Source organism: Ursus americanus, chromosome 14 (genome assembly GCF_024610735.1).
Source record: "Ursus americanus isolate L20-20 chromosome 14, mUrsAme1.1.p, whole genome shotgun sequence".
NCBI classification, from domain to species: domain Eukaryota; kingdom Metazoa; phylum Chordata; class Mammalia; order Carnivora; family Ursidae; genus Ursus; species Ursus americanus.
This window is the reverse complement of record NC_142140.1, coordinates 62,075,957-62,088,362: the sequence shown is the minus strand read 5'-3', so window position 1 is coordinate 62,088,362 and position 12,406 is coordinate 62,075,957. Positions and strand designations below refer to the sequence as shown.

Below are 12,406 nucleotides of genomic sequence, written 5' to 3'. Positions count from 1 at the left end.
AGGACCTTTACACATGCTGCTGCTTCTGCCTGGACAAATTTTTCTTTCAATCTCTGATGCCATCTTGCCATCGTCAAAGAGGGCTTCTTTTTAAGTAGCTCCGGCGCCAAACTCCTTCATCCTTAACCACATCACCCTGCTTATTTTTTTTTAAAGATTTTATTTATTTGAGAGAGAGAATGAGAGAGCATGGGGTGGGGGGAGGGGTGGTCAGAGGAAGAAGCAAACCCTGCTGATCAGGGAGCCCTATGTGGGGCTCCATCCCAGGACTCTGGGATCATGACCTGAGCTGAAGGCAGACGCTTAACCAAGTGAGCCACCCAGGTGCCCCCCAGCTTTGCCTCTTGCTGGTTGTATGAGCCTGCAAGTTACTTAACTGTGCCTCCCCTTCCTCCTTTGTAAAGTGGGGGTCATTATAAAACCTTAATGCATAGAGCTGTGAGTATTAAACAGATATTTGTAAAGTGCTTGGAGCAATGTTTGGCACGTGGTAAATACAATAAAATGCTAACTGGTATTATTTATAGACCTGGGGTTTGATGTCTTAGGAGGCTTTTCCTAACGTCCAAGATTATAAAAGTATTTTCCTGTTTTTCTCCTAATACTTTTACAGTTTTATTCCATGCATTTAGATCTTTAACCCGTCTGGAATTTATTTTGTTTAAGGTGTGAGATGGAGATATCACTTTTTTTCTCCTGAATGAATAGCCAACTGTCTCAACCCAATTTAGTGAATATGCCATTCTTTCTCCATTGACTTGAAATGCTACCGTGTGGGTCCGTATCTGGATCCCAGATTCTCTTTCGTTGCTGTTTTCTATTATTGCACCAATAACACAATTTTAATTATTGTAACATAATAAAATTATCTTATCAGGTAAGACAAATGCCTGCTGTACTCTTATTTTTCAGAATTATTCTGGCTAGACTTGTGAGTTGATTCTTCTGATTGTTTAGAATCAAGTTCCCCCCTCCAAAAAAAGTCCCATTGTTATGCATTTATTTTTAAGGACTAGTCAGGTGCAGTAGTGAGGGGGTGAGGAGTAGAACCAGGAGTTCGATCTGTAACTGTGAACCATCACTTGAGATAACTCACTACCTTTGGACCAGCCTCCCGTTGTCATTTTGATAAGGTGTTAAATTTATACACAGTCTGCAGAGAAATTATGTGTTTATAATGATGGGTTTTCCCACCCATATATGGTGCATCTCTTTCCTTCTTTCTAGCCTTAACATCTTTCTAAAATTGTCTTTATATTAGTACCTTTTAATACAGTAGCTTTCATGCCACACAGACCACTACCTTTCAGTCCCAAAATCACTGTTTTTCCTTTTTTAAATATTTTATTTACTTATTTGACAGACAGCAAGAGAACTTAAGCAGGGGGCGCAGCAGGGGGAGAGGGAGAAGCAGGCTCCCTGCTCAGCGGAGTACTTGACGTGGTACTTGATCCCAAGACCCTGGGACCATGACCTGAGCCGAAGAGAGATGCTCAGCCGACTGAGCCACCCAGGTGCCCCCCAAAATCACTTTAGTTATGTAGCAATATGGATCTCATTACCTTTTGGTCATGACCCTTTGACAAAAATGATTCACGAGTCTAAAAGAAATGTATGATCTAAAGCTTGAAAGGGATGAAGGGCGAGCTTAGAAGGCGGTGACAGAACTGAGGGCCTATATTTGAACCTTTTTAAAATAACTTATTTTCTTTAAATTCAGTTAGTTAACATATCGTGTGTTGTTAGTTTCAGATGTAGCGTTCAGTAATTCATCAGTTGCATAACACTCAGTGCTCATTCCATCATGGGCCCTCCTTCATGCCCATCCCCCAGTTACGCCAGCCTGCCACCCCACCCCCTCCAGCAACCCTTGGTTTGTTCCCTATAGCTAAGAGTATCCTATGGTTTGTCTCCCTCTCTGATTCTGTCTTATTTCCCATGTTTGGACCTTAAAAATGATCTCAGAGGGGCACCTGGGTAGCGCAGTCGTTAAGCATCTGCCTTTGGCTCAGGGCGTGATCCCGGCGTTCCGGGATCGAGCCCCACATCAGGTTCCTCTGCTGGAAGCCTGCTTCTTCCTCTCCCACTCCCCCTGCTTGTGTTCTCTCTCGCTGGCTATCTGTCTCTGTCAAAATAAATAAATAAAAATCTTTAAAAAAAAAAAAGATCTCAAACTATCTTGTGCATATTACTTTCTGTTGTGTGGAAAAGTGGAGGGAGAGGGTGAAGTTAGTCCATTCGGATGGAAGATGGGGAGAATGGGAAAGACATGGAAGCAGGAGAAATGCATTAGCTCCCTAAGTCCTGAATTGTCAGGCACCCATCATCACCCCCCCTCCAGTCCATTTTTCCCTAGAAATGAATGGCTCTTCCACCTGGTCCCTCTTCTCCTCTTGACTGGTCCTACTCCACATAACCTTGCCCTGGTCTCTCCACCCTCCACAATGCCCAGAATCATCCTCCTGAAGGAGAAATCCCATCGTGCCAGTCTTTTGCTTAAAAAAAGCCACTGTGGGATCCGAGTGTCCTCTGGGTGTCCTCTGGGAAGACCTCGGTCTCGTTCCTTCACGTCATCATCCCTCACACTTGTTCCAGTCCTCCTCCTCCCCCTCATCTCTCCTGCGGTGGAACCCCACAAACACTTCGGAAGAGGACGTGCCTTGCCTTTCTCTGTCTTCACGACGCCCTTTCCCAACTTCTGCCCACCCTGCAGAAAGATTGTCCTCCAGTGTCTCCTCCTCTGGACAGCGTACCCCCCGCCCCGCCACCCCTGCCCCAGTCAAGCTCCAGTAGTCGCTTTGTCCTTCTGAGTCATACCTCCATTCTAGTATTCTTGGGATCCTAATACCTGTTTATGTGTCTCCTGAACTGTGCTGGGAAGGCAGGGGCTGTGTGAATTCGTGTCTGTGTCCCCATCGTCCAGCACAGTGACTGGCACGAAATAGGCGTGATGCCTGGATGGGTGGTTGGATGCATGGATGGACGGACGGATGCAGGGACGGATGCTCGCTGTGATGCGCGTAGACGGAAGGGATGGGTAGTCGGAGAAACCGGGCACAGTAATCCTGCGGAAGATCAAAGACAGACACCAGAGGGAGCCGACACACCACGAGAGGGGGCGGGAGGGCGGGCCAAAGAAGGCTGCGAGCACTGGGGTGAGCGGCGCGCCCCGAACCAGAGCCTCACGCAACTGGAGCCGCTCGCCCACGTGCGCACCCCCTCGTCCTTCTTCCCACACTGTGCGGGAGCGCGTTCCTCCGCCCCCACCGCCTCCCTCGCCTCCACCGCCACTGAGAAGGCAAACAAAGGGGAGGGGACCCCCGCGGCGTCCTGGACGCAGGGAGCCAATCACAGGGCTCTCCCCTCCCGGCAGGCGGGCCCCTCCGTTCTGGGGGGCCCAATCGGTTCCTACGGGTGTGCGGAGGGGCGGAGAGATGGGCGGCGGAGCGGGGACTGGGGACCGCGCGCGCCGGAGCGGGCACTGGGGACCCCGGGAGCGGCGGGGCGGGGCCGCGGAGGGACGGGCGCGGGGCCGGAGCCAATCGCCGCGCGGGTCTGCGCCGAGAGGGCGGGCGGCGCCGCGGCGCGCGCGATCCGGGCTGACGCATCTGGCCCCGGTTCCCCAGGATCGCAGGGGGGCGGAGGGGCGGGGGAGAGGAGAAAGCGCGGAGGGCGCGCGTGCGCAGTGGCGCGGGGAGGAGCAGGGACCTGGCAGCGGGCTGGGAGGCTGCGAGCGAGCCGCGAACCGGGCGGGCGGCGGGCGCGCGCACCATGGGGGAGAAACCGGGCACCAGGTAAGGGAGGTGGGGCCGCGCGACGGGACGTGGGCGGCGGCTCGGGGCGGGTGCCGGGACGATTCCCGGACAAGGACACCGGGGAGAGAGCCCGGGGGCTGGACGCCTGGGTCCCTAGGGGGCAGCCATCTGGGGCCGCACGCCTAGGTCCTCGAGGATAATGAGGGGGACGCATGCCAGGGCCCTTGCAGAAAGCGAGGGTTGAAGGCGATCAGGAAACCGGCGTCTGGGTTCTCGCAGGGATGTGGGGGCCGGACGACTGGGTTCTCCGGTGCAGGCTGCGATGCAGGGGCGGAGGAAGGAGGAGCAGGTGGCCGGCCCGAGGGGTCGGGTATGGGAAGGGTGGATGCTGGGAGGGGATCCCCCCTTAGACTCGTGCCGAGCTGCTGAAGAGCCTCCTGTCCAATACCCCACAGACAGTCAGGCTGTCCCAAGGGCCAGGTGGCTCTGCTTCCAAACTTCTGCCTTCCCCCAGGTTGCTAGGAGCAACAGCTTTATCTTGGGGGAGCAGAGTGCGTGACGACCCTCCCCGCTTCTGGGCCTTACCCCTCTTCCCAGAGGTGAGGGAAGGCAGTGTCTGCCCTGGGCACGCCATCCACTCCCCGGATGTTTTCTATGCAATCGAGGCTCCTTCCTTCCACTGATACCCCGAGTTCTCTTTTTTGGTCTCTAGCAAAATCCACTTCCTGTTGTGGGCCAACACCCCCAAGGGGATAGTGGGTGAATGCCCGAGTCCCTGGGGAGCAGGAGCAAAAGAGGAAAAGATTGGGGCTGTATGCCTCAATCCAGAAGGGATCAGGTTGGGGCCCTGGTCCTGAGACACCACCTGTGCTGCAAAACATTATCCTCTCAGCCCCACCAGAACCCAGGCTTCTGAGCACCAAGTTGAGTCGTATCGGAGAGATGATCAGAGGGAGGACTGGTGTCCTGGATTAGGGCTTAAACACCCCCAGAGAAAGGGGAAGTCGCTGACTCGAGGGAGGCCCCCAATTTCCGTTATGTGGTTCAGGGAGGAGGATGGATGGACCAGAGGGGGACTGCTGACTTGGCACAATCCCACCACCCCCATCTAATTCTGGTCCACAGGAAATGGAGAGAACATCTGCTGGCGCTGGCCCCCTCACTGGGCACCTCTGCACTCCCCCACACTCTGCCTCCTTGGCGAGCCTCGGGGTACAAGTGCTGCTGCTCCCTAGCCTCGGCTCCCAAGGGCAAGGTGGCCCTGCAGATGCTCCAGGGCCATTTCCCCAAAACCGCAGTCCAGTGGCTTTCTTCCTAATAGGAGGAAGCCCGGGGACAAAGAGGAAATCTAGAAGCAAAGGGGAGGGGGAGCTGCATGATGCCATAGCTGTCCACCCCCAGGGTGGGTGCTTATTCTAGCTGCCACCGTGCCAATGTCCCCTCTCCTTTTTTGGAGGGGATACCTGGGGACCACCGTACCCTTTGCCTTATGGCCTTTGGACAGTCTGACATTCTGGGAGGAAGCGGCAAGGAAGTTAGAGCAAAACTGGGGGGGAGGGTGCTGGAGGAAGGATGGGCCAGTTGGCAGGACTTCAGTTTCTACCAACCGAGGACCCTTCCCAGGGATCGCTGCCGAGGCAGAGCGGATCAGGATGAGGAAGGGCAGACCTGCAAGTGGCCAGAGCAGAGGGGCCACCAGACACCTACTACGCTCACAGCAGTGGGTAGAGTCCAGGCTCAGATTGTTTCGGCTCCGGGGAGCGGATCCCCTGCAGTTCAACAAACTTCATGCCGGGGAGCGGATCCCCTGCAGTTCACCAAACTTCATGCCGTTTGCAGAGACAGGAGAGTGTAACGGTTTAGTGAGGAAGAGCATGGCTGGAGCCAGCCTGCCATACCATTTACACCCTCTGGGGCCTTAGGCTAAATCCTTCCATTCCCCCCGTGCCTCGGTTCCCTCACCCGTAAATTAGGAATTTGGAACCTCCGTCATTGGGTCGCTAAGAGTTCTAAGTGAGATAACACACACGAAGGCTTTGGCACAGTGCTGAGCACGGAGCCTTCTCCCGACAAATGTCAGCCAGCATCATCGTCTCTATCGTACGGCTGGCGTCGTGCTGGGCGTGCCAAACCGGACACGGCCTCCGATGTTCACAGTCGAGCTAGCGAGGCAGGTGACACACAGCTCACGGCCTGTGCATGCTGTCACACCACCAGTAAAACAGAAGCCAGTGTGACAGGAACCCCCCCCCCCAAAAAAAACAGAGTAACCGGAGTCCTGGCTGGATCTGCTTTCTAAAGGAGGTGATAGCTGAGCTCGGCCTTCAAAGACAAATAGGCTTTGAGGCTGCTGAGATCAGGGATGGGGACAGTTGGAGGTTAATGGAGTCGGGTCACACTTATGTAGTGGCTAGAAGTAGAAACCATTTTAGGGGCAAAAGCCAGGGCCTTTGCCCTTCTGGGTACTCCAGCTGTCTTTGGAGCTGGAGACCAGAGAAGATGGAGAGAGAGGGTTAGGTCTTAGAGGCTCCTACAACCTGCCCATTTGGGTCCCCCTGGGGCTTGTGCTCTGGGAAGAGCCTGGGTGGTTCCTGTGGCAACCAGGGGCCATTGCCACAGGAGGAGGGGACCTAGTGAGGGTGGAGGGGGGGCCACCACGGCTGTGTTGGGAATATTAAAGACCTGTGGTTGCCCTCCTTCTGGGAAGAAGTGGGAGGGGTAGAGCTGGCAAAGCCCCAAAGCCTGCAGGCGGAATCCCGGGTGAGCTCTGCTTCTCGGGCTGGTGTGGGGGTCCCTGCCGCCGAGCCTGAGGGAGGCAGTGGGTTTCCCTTTCTGTTTTGTTAGGGTCTTCAAGAAGTCAAGCCCTAACTGCAAGGTGAGTCTCCCATGCTGCTTCTCCTCCCAACCTTCTCTGGGCCCCTGCAAAGCCCAGCCTGCCCCTAGCCGATCCCCAACCCCTAGCTCCCCACTTCCTGTGACAGCTAAGAGCTGACTTCCTTCCCTCCTGAAGCCCCTTGCCGCAAAGGCCGCTCAACCTGAGCCAGCCACGGGGCTGGGTGGGGACAGGTCTGGGTCCCTAGGCAAGATGAAGGGGGAGGACTCAGAAGCCCTAGGGTACCCCTCTCAGGAGCCAGCCCAGGGTCCCCAGGCTATGGCCTGTGTATCCCAGAGTCCCTTGACGGGAGCCAGTGAGACCACACCCTGCTCTCTCACTGGCTGTCTGGGGCGTGTCCTCCCCAAGCCCACTCCCCACCACCACCCCACCCCACCCCACCACACACACTTGCTGACTTGTGGGCAGAGGTGAGAAAAGCTTCAAGGTTGGTTAATCTGGGAAACCCCACTACTCTCGCCTTCTGACCCTCCTGGGAGGAACCCCGGGGCTACCCCCAGTGTGGAAAGACCAAGGATGGGACGACCACTCTGAGGGGCTCGGGCGCCCTGCACTCGTCTGCCCAATCTTCCCTGTGCCCCTTCCGTACCCCCAGGTCACCGTGTACTTGGGCAAGCGGGACTTTGTAGACCACCTGGACAAAGTGGACCCTGTAGGTAAGTGTGCCCCAAAAGCAGCACCGGGGCCCCCAGGACAGGGAGAGGTTCCTGGGCCCAGGGATGGAGGGGAGGCCCTGACAGGAGGTGAGCTCGTGTGTCCCTTTCCCAGATGGCGTGGTGCTCGTGGACCCTGACTACTTGAAGGACCGCAAAGGTACTGGCCCGAGTGCAGGGGACGCCCAGGGGAGGTTAGGGTGGCCCAGTGGGGCGGGCTGGCACTGACACGGACCCTGGAGAGACAGAGGGCCGAGACGGGAGAGGGAAGTCGGGTTCAAGCAGGTCGGATGCTGCTAGGGACTGGGGGGCTGGGGCGGGGGAGCTCCTGACCGCCCCACCTTGCCCTCCCTCGCAGTGTTTGTGACCCTCACCTGCGCCTTCCGCTATGGCCGCGAGGACCTGGATGTGTTGGGCTTGTCCTTCCGCAAAGACCTGTTCATCGCCAACTACCAGGCCTTCCCCCCTGTGCCCAACCCACCGCGGCCCCCCACCCGCCTGCAGGACCGGCTGCTGAGGAAGCTGGGCCAACATGCCCACCCCTTTTTCTTCACAGTGAGGACGCCCCTCACCCTCTGCAGGGCTGGGGGTCTGGGACTGAGCGGGGGGGCACCTGTTCTGGGCAGATCTGGAAGCAACAGTGAGGAGGGTGCCCTAGACCCCCCTCTGCCTTCGGGGCCACCCTTGTCTCTGGCTCCTCCTTGGGGCCCCTTCCTTCTTCCTCTCCCACCCCCTGGGACTCCTCCTCCAACCTCTTAGTGGGGATGGGGAGAAAGGTTTGGGGGCTCTCTGGGAGAACTGAAGCCTCCCCTTGCCTCCCCACAGATCCCCCAGAATCTGCCCTGCTCCGTCACCCTGCAGCCAGGCCCCGAGGACACAGGGAAGGTACGGCGGGAATGGGTCCGAGGGTTCAGGGGACAGAATGGGCTCCAGCAGGAGCCTGGGACACAGCGAGGGGGGGCTGTCAGGGAGAAGCCAGGGTGGGGCGTGTCCCCAGGAGAAACACGGTTTATCTGCTCATGGTGCCTCCAGGCACCCCCGGGTGAGTACAGGGGCTCACCTTGCACAGACAGGACTGACGCTCTGCCAGCAACTGGGTCTTTGGGAGAAAGAGCACGAACCCCAGGCCCTACACTCCTCAGGCCAGACTGCGATGGGGCAAGAGTCCCTGACCAAGGCGAGGGGAGAGGGAAGGAAGGGCGTGGTGGTGTCAGGGGCCTTGTGTAAGATGTGACCTTTTCTCCTCCCGAGGCCTGTGGAGTAGACTTTGAGATTCGAGCCTTCTGTGCCAAATCGCTAGAAGAGAAAAGCCACAAAAGGTGAGGGAAGCGAGGAGCTCCCCAGGGCTGTGACCATCCCCTCCCCGCTCCCTGGAGCCCCAGGCCTGGGGAAGGCGGCGGTGGGGGTCTGCGTGTCTGAGCACTGCCCCTCCTGTCCCTCCTCCCCCACCCCCAGGAACTCTGTGCGCCTGGTGATTCGAAAGGTGCAGTTTGCCCCAGAGAAACCCGGCCCCCAGCCTTCGGCAGAAACCACACGCCACTTCCTCATGTCCGACCGGTCCCTGCACCTTGAGGCTTCCCTGGACAAGGAGGTGGGGTGCACGGGGGTGACGCAGGTGCTGCGGTGCAGAGGGACCGTGGGGGGAGGACTGAAGCCACCGGCCAGGACAGCGTTGTTTGTTTTTGTTTTTTTTGTTTTTTTAAAGATTTTATTTATTTATTCGACAGAGATAGACACAGCCAGCGAGAGAGGGAACACAAGCAGGGGGAGTGGGAGAGGAAGAAGCAGGCTCCCAGCAGAGGAGCCTGATGTGGGGCTCGATCCCATAACACCGGGATCACGCCCTGAGCCGAAGGCAGACGCTTAACCGCTGTGCCACCCAGGCACCCCCAGGGCAGCGTTTTTAAAGAACGCTGCCTCAGAAGGCGTGGGCTTGGGTTTAGAGGGAGACCAAGCCGCCGGTCTGCGTGGGGGCGGAGGGGGGGCTAATAGTGGGACCAGTGCAAGCAGATCGCATTAACTTGATCCCCTCCCCTCGAAAGCTGTACTACCACGGGGAGCCCCTCAATGTCAACGTCCACGTCACCAACAACTCCACCAAGACCATCAAGAAGATCAAAGTCTCTGGTAGGAGGTGGGGGACAGAAGGGGGTCCTGGGGTGGGAGTTGCTGCCCATGTGGCTCCCAGCGTGATTTCAGCCCAGGGACACACCCCAGTGCAGGAGGCTGCCCCAGAAGGAGACACACCCCTGGGGGGGGGGCAGCAGGCTGTGCTCCCGGCATGGCTGCTTAACCCCCCCCCGCCCCCGCAGTGAGACAGTATGCGGACATCTGCCTCTTCAGCACTGCCCAGTACAAGTGTCCCGTGGCTCAGATCGAACAAGAGTGAGTAACAGAACAGCCCAGCACCCCCCTCCCTGAGGGCAGAGGAGTAGCCCCGGGAGAATGTGAGGCGGGGATGGAACCGTCCGGAACCATCCCCACCTACAAGGGCATTCCCTCCACATGCAGGTGCCTCTGAGCCGCTCATTTTCCCAAGTGGGTTGACCTCTAAACTCCCCCCCCCCCCCCCGTTACCTATGGGCCCGAACAGAGCCGGGCTAGTGGTGGGGGAGAAGCCCCCAGGGTGGGAGCGACCTCCTCACCCAGCACCCCCCCCAGTCTCGGTCTCCTGGCCCCACTCCCCAGTGACCAGGTGTCCCCCAGTTCCACGTTCTGCAAAGTGTATACCGTCACCCCGCTGCTCAGCGACAACCGGGAGAAGCGGGGTCTTGCCCTGGACGGGAAGCTCAAGCACGAGGACACCAACCTGGCTTCCAGCACCATGTGAGCGTGGGCTGGGGGGCGGGGGGCTCCCGCGGCCCAGGGCTCACATGCTCCTTCGGGCCAGCCGCGCGTCAGGCTCTGTCCTAGGGGCCGGGGCGTTCTCGGGGCCCAGAACGGACCAGAGAGTCTAGAGAGGGAAGACAGACAGATCAGCAGTGAAACGCACAGCAGGTCCGGTGCCGCGTCCAGAAGCAAGGCAGAGAAGGGAGGGATGAAGCGGGGGCGGCAGCCTGTGCGCACTGCGGAGAGGGGGCTGGGGAAGGCGCCCCAGGCGTGGGTTCCGAGGAGGGACCCAGAGTAAGTCTTCGAGGACGTGTGAGGAGGTGTGGGGCCGTCGCGCCCCAGGGGGGTGGCCACAGCCTCACGGAGCTGGGGCTGGGGTGTGCGCTGCACGAGCCCACATAGCAGGCGGGGGGGGGGGGGGCAGCGTGGCGGAGGAGCCACGGCGAGAGGAGTAGGAGGTGCGGTCGGGGTGGCGGAGAGCAGGACGAGGCAGGGCTGTCGGGTCCCAAGGACGTCCGCTTTTACCACGAGAGATGAGAAGCCACAAGCGGGTTCTGGGCGAGGGGTGCCTGGCCTTGAGAACAGCACGGTCTACGCTGCTGGAGGCCACGGCTGGGATGCGGTCCCACCCAGAGCCCCAGGGCGGGCTGTGGTCTAGCTCCTGCCCCTCATTGCAGCGTGAAGGAGGGCGCCAACAAGGAGGTGCTGGGCATCCTGGTGTCCTACAGGGTCAAGGTGAAGCTCGTGGTGTCTCGTGGCGGGTGAGTGCTTGGGGGGGGCGGGGGGCGGGGGCTCTCCTCCAGCGCGGGGGTGCTGGCCCTTCATGCTGCCTCCCCCCCACCACCACAGGGATGTCTCCGTGGAGCTGCCGTTTGTGCTTATGCACCCCAAGCCCCACGACCACATCACCCTCCCCAGGCCCCAGACAGGTGAGCGCACCACCCGCCCCAAGCCCCCCGCGAGATGGCCTGAGGCAAGGCCAGGGGAGAGACGCTGGTCCCTCCAGCACCCACCCACCCACCCCCTCTCCTCGCCTCAGCTGCTCCTGACACAGATGCCCCTGTGGACACCAACCTCATTGAGTTTGATACCAAGTAAGACGCTCCTCCCCCGCCTTCTGACCTTTGACCTCTGTGGGCAGAGTCCTGCACCCCTCAAATCTGCCCTGGCCCCCGTTTCCCCTCCCCCCGGGGGGGGGAGGGAGGGCTGAAGCATCAAATCCAGACGGCTTAGCCTTCTCGCCAATGCATCCAGCCCGGTGGCTGCTCTGACACCCCTGGCTCTGGGAGGGGAGCAGGGGGCCGAGAAGGGTCTGGAGCCCACACCTCACCCCTCCTCTCTACCATCAAGCTACGCCACGGACGATGACATCGTGTTTGAGGACTTCGCCCGGCTTCGGCTGAAGGGGATAAAGGACGAGGAGGACGAGGACCAGTTCTGCTAGGAGGAGGGGTGGGTGCTGCTGGGGGGGGAGGTCCCCAGCCTCCCCACCGTCTCTCCCTCCGCTCAGCAGCTTCCCCAGACAACCCCTCCCCTCCCCTCCCTCCCTCCCTCGCCAGTCGCCCCCAGACACGCACTGGACCCATCTCTTGTGGCACGTGGGCATTACTTTTTGGACTCCAGCTGCGCCTCCCCAACCCCCCCGTGGGTGGCAAGCTGTGTTCGAACCTAAATTTTGCGGAGGGGGTTGCTGAAAAGACAGTAGGGAAAGTGGGGAGAGGAACCCCCACGTTCAGCCTCACACCAACAGCTTCCCTTTCCTTCGAGAAAAGACCCTCTTGGGCTGGGGGGGCAAGTCCACTTCTTTGTTTCTGAGCATAAAGAAGAAAATAAACCTTTTAATAGGCAGGAGTGTCCGTGTCTTCTGTGCGGGCTTGAAGGAGCAGACAGGTGCCCATGTGGGCCTGTGCCCTGGGGGCTGAGCCCCCAGCCAGCCTCCTCGCCGGGCCCAGAGGTTGTCAGTGAATGTCCGAAGCACTGGGCTGTCGTGTGCTCCAAGGTAAACACTGAAACTCGATTTGCTCAGTCCAAACTCAAGGGTACAGTTGGGTAAAGCCACAGCGTCAGCTGACGCACTCACAGGGGAACCGGCCGCTCACTTCCCCATGGCCGGCCAGAGCGGCCTCTTCCCCCTTGCTGCTGACACACGTGACCGGGTGGTGACCTGCTGTGGCCGGGCGCTCGGCTCTGGCCGCCCAACCCTGGGGCTCGGTGGGAGCCCCGCCGCAGGCCTCCCCGGACAGAAGCCGCAGGACATTCCGTGGGGCCGCAGGGAG

The 12,406-nt window shown here is 59.1% G+C and overlaps 1 protein-coding gene across 2 annotated transcripts; it reads left to right on the top strand.

The window, feature by feature from the left end:
• The first annotated feature begins 3,669 nt into the window (after positions 1-3,669).
• ARRB2 (arrestin beta 2) lies at positions 3,670-11,978 on the top strand. Of its 2 annotated transcripts, none has more exons than XM_045797434.2 (15): positions 3,670-3,794; positions 6,600-6,630; positions 7,244-7,304; positions 7,417-7,461; positions 7,660-7,856; positions 8,127-8,186; positions 8,553-8,620; positions 8,757-8,892; positions 9,344-9,428; positions 9,614-9,686; positions 9,990-10,127; positions 10,808-10,891; positions 10,980-11,059; positions 11,170-11,224; positions 11,481-11,978. In XM_045797434.2, the coding sequence occupies exons 1-15, from the start codon at positions 3,772-3,774 to the stop codon at positions 11,572-11,574; spliced, it is 1,230 nt and encodes a 409-aa protein (XP_045653390.2). In that variant the 5' UTR covers positions 3,670-3,771; the 3' UTR covers positions 11,575-11,978. The 2 variants fall into 2 exon arrangements, with proteins under 2 accessions (XP_045653390.2, XP_087723645.1); XM_087867519.1 differs by lacking the exon at positions 3,670-3,794 and adding an exon at positions 3,875-4,104.
• The last annotated feature ends 428 nt before the right edge of the window (positions 11,979-12,406 follow it).

Excerpts from the sequence above, each read along its gene's own strand:
- ARRB2 (XM_087867519.1), top strand. The coding sequence starts at position 3,968 with ATGCCAGGGCCCTTGCAGAAAGCGAGGGTTGAAGGCGATCAGGAAACC. Across the intron at positions 4,105-6,599 it reads GGCGGAGGAAGGAGGAGCAG|GGTCTTCAAGAAGTCAAGCC; the intron begins GTGGCCGGCCCG and ends CTGTTTTGTTAG. Across the intron at positions 10,128-10,807 it reads AACCTGGCTTCCAGCACCAT|CGTGAAGGAGGGCGCCAACA; the intron begins GTGAGCGTGGGC and ends CCCTCATTGCAG.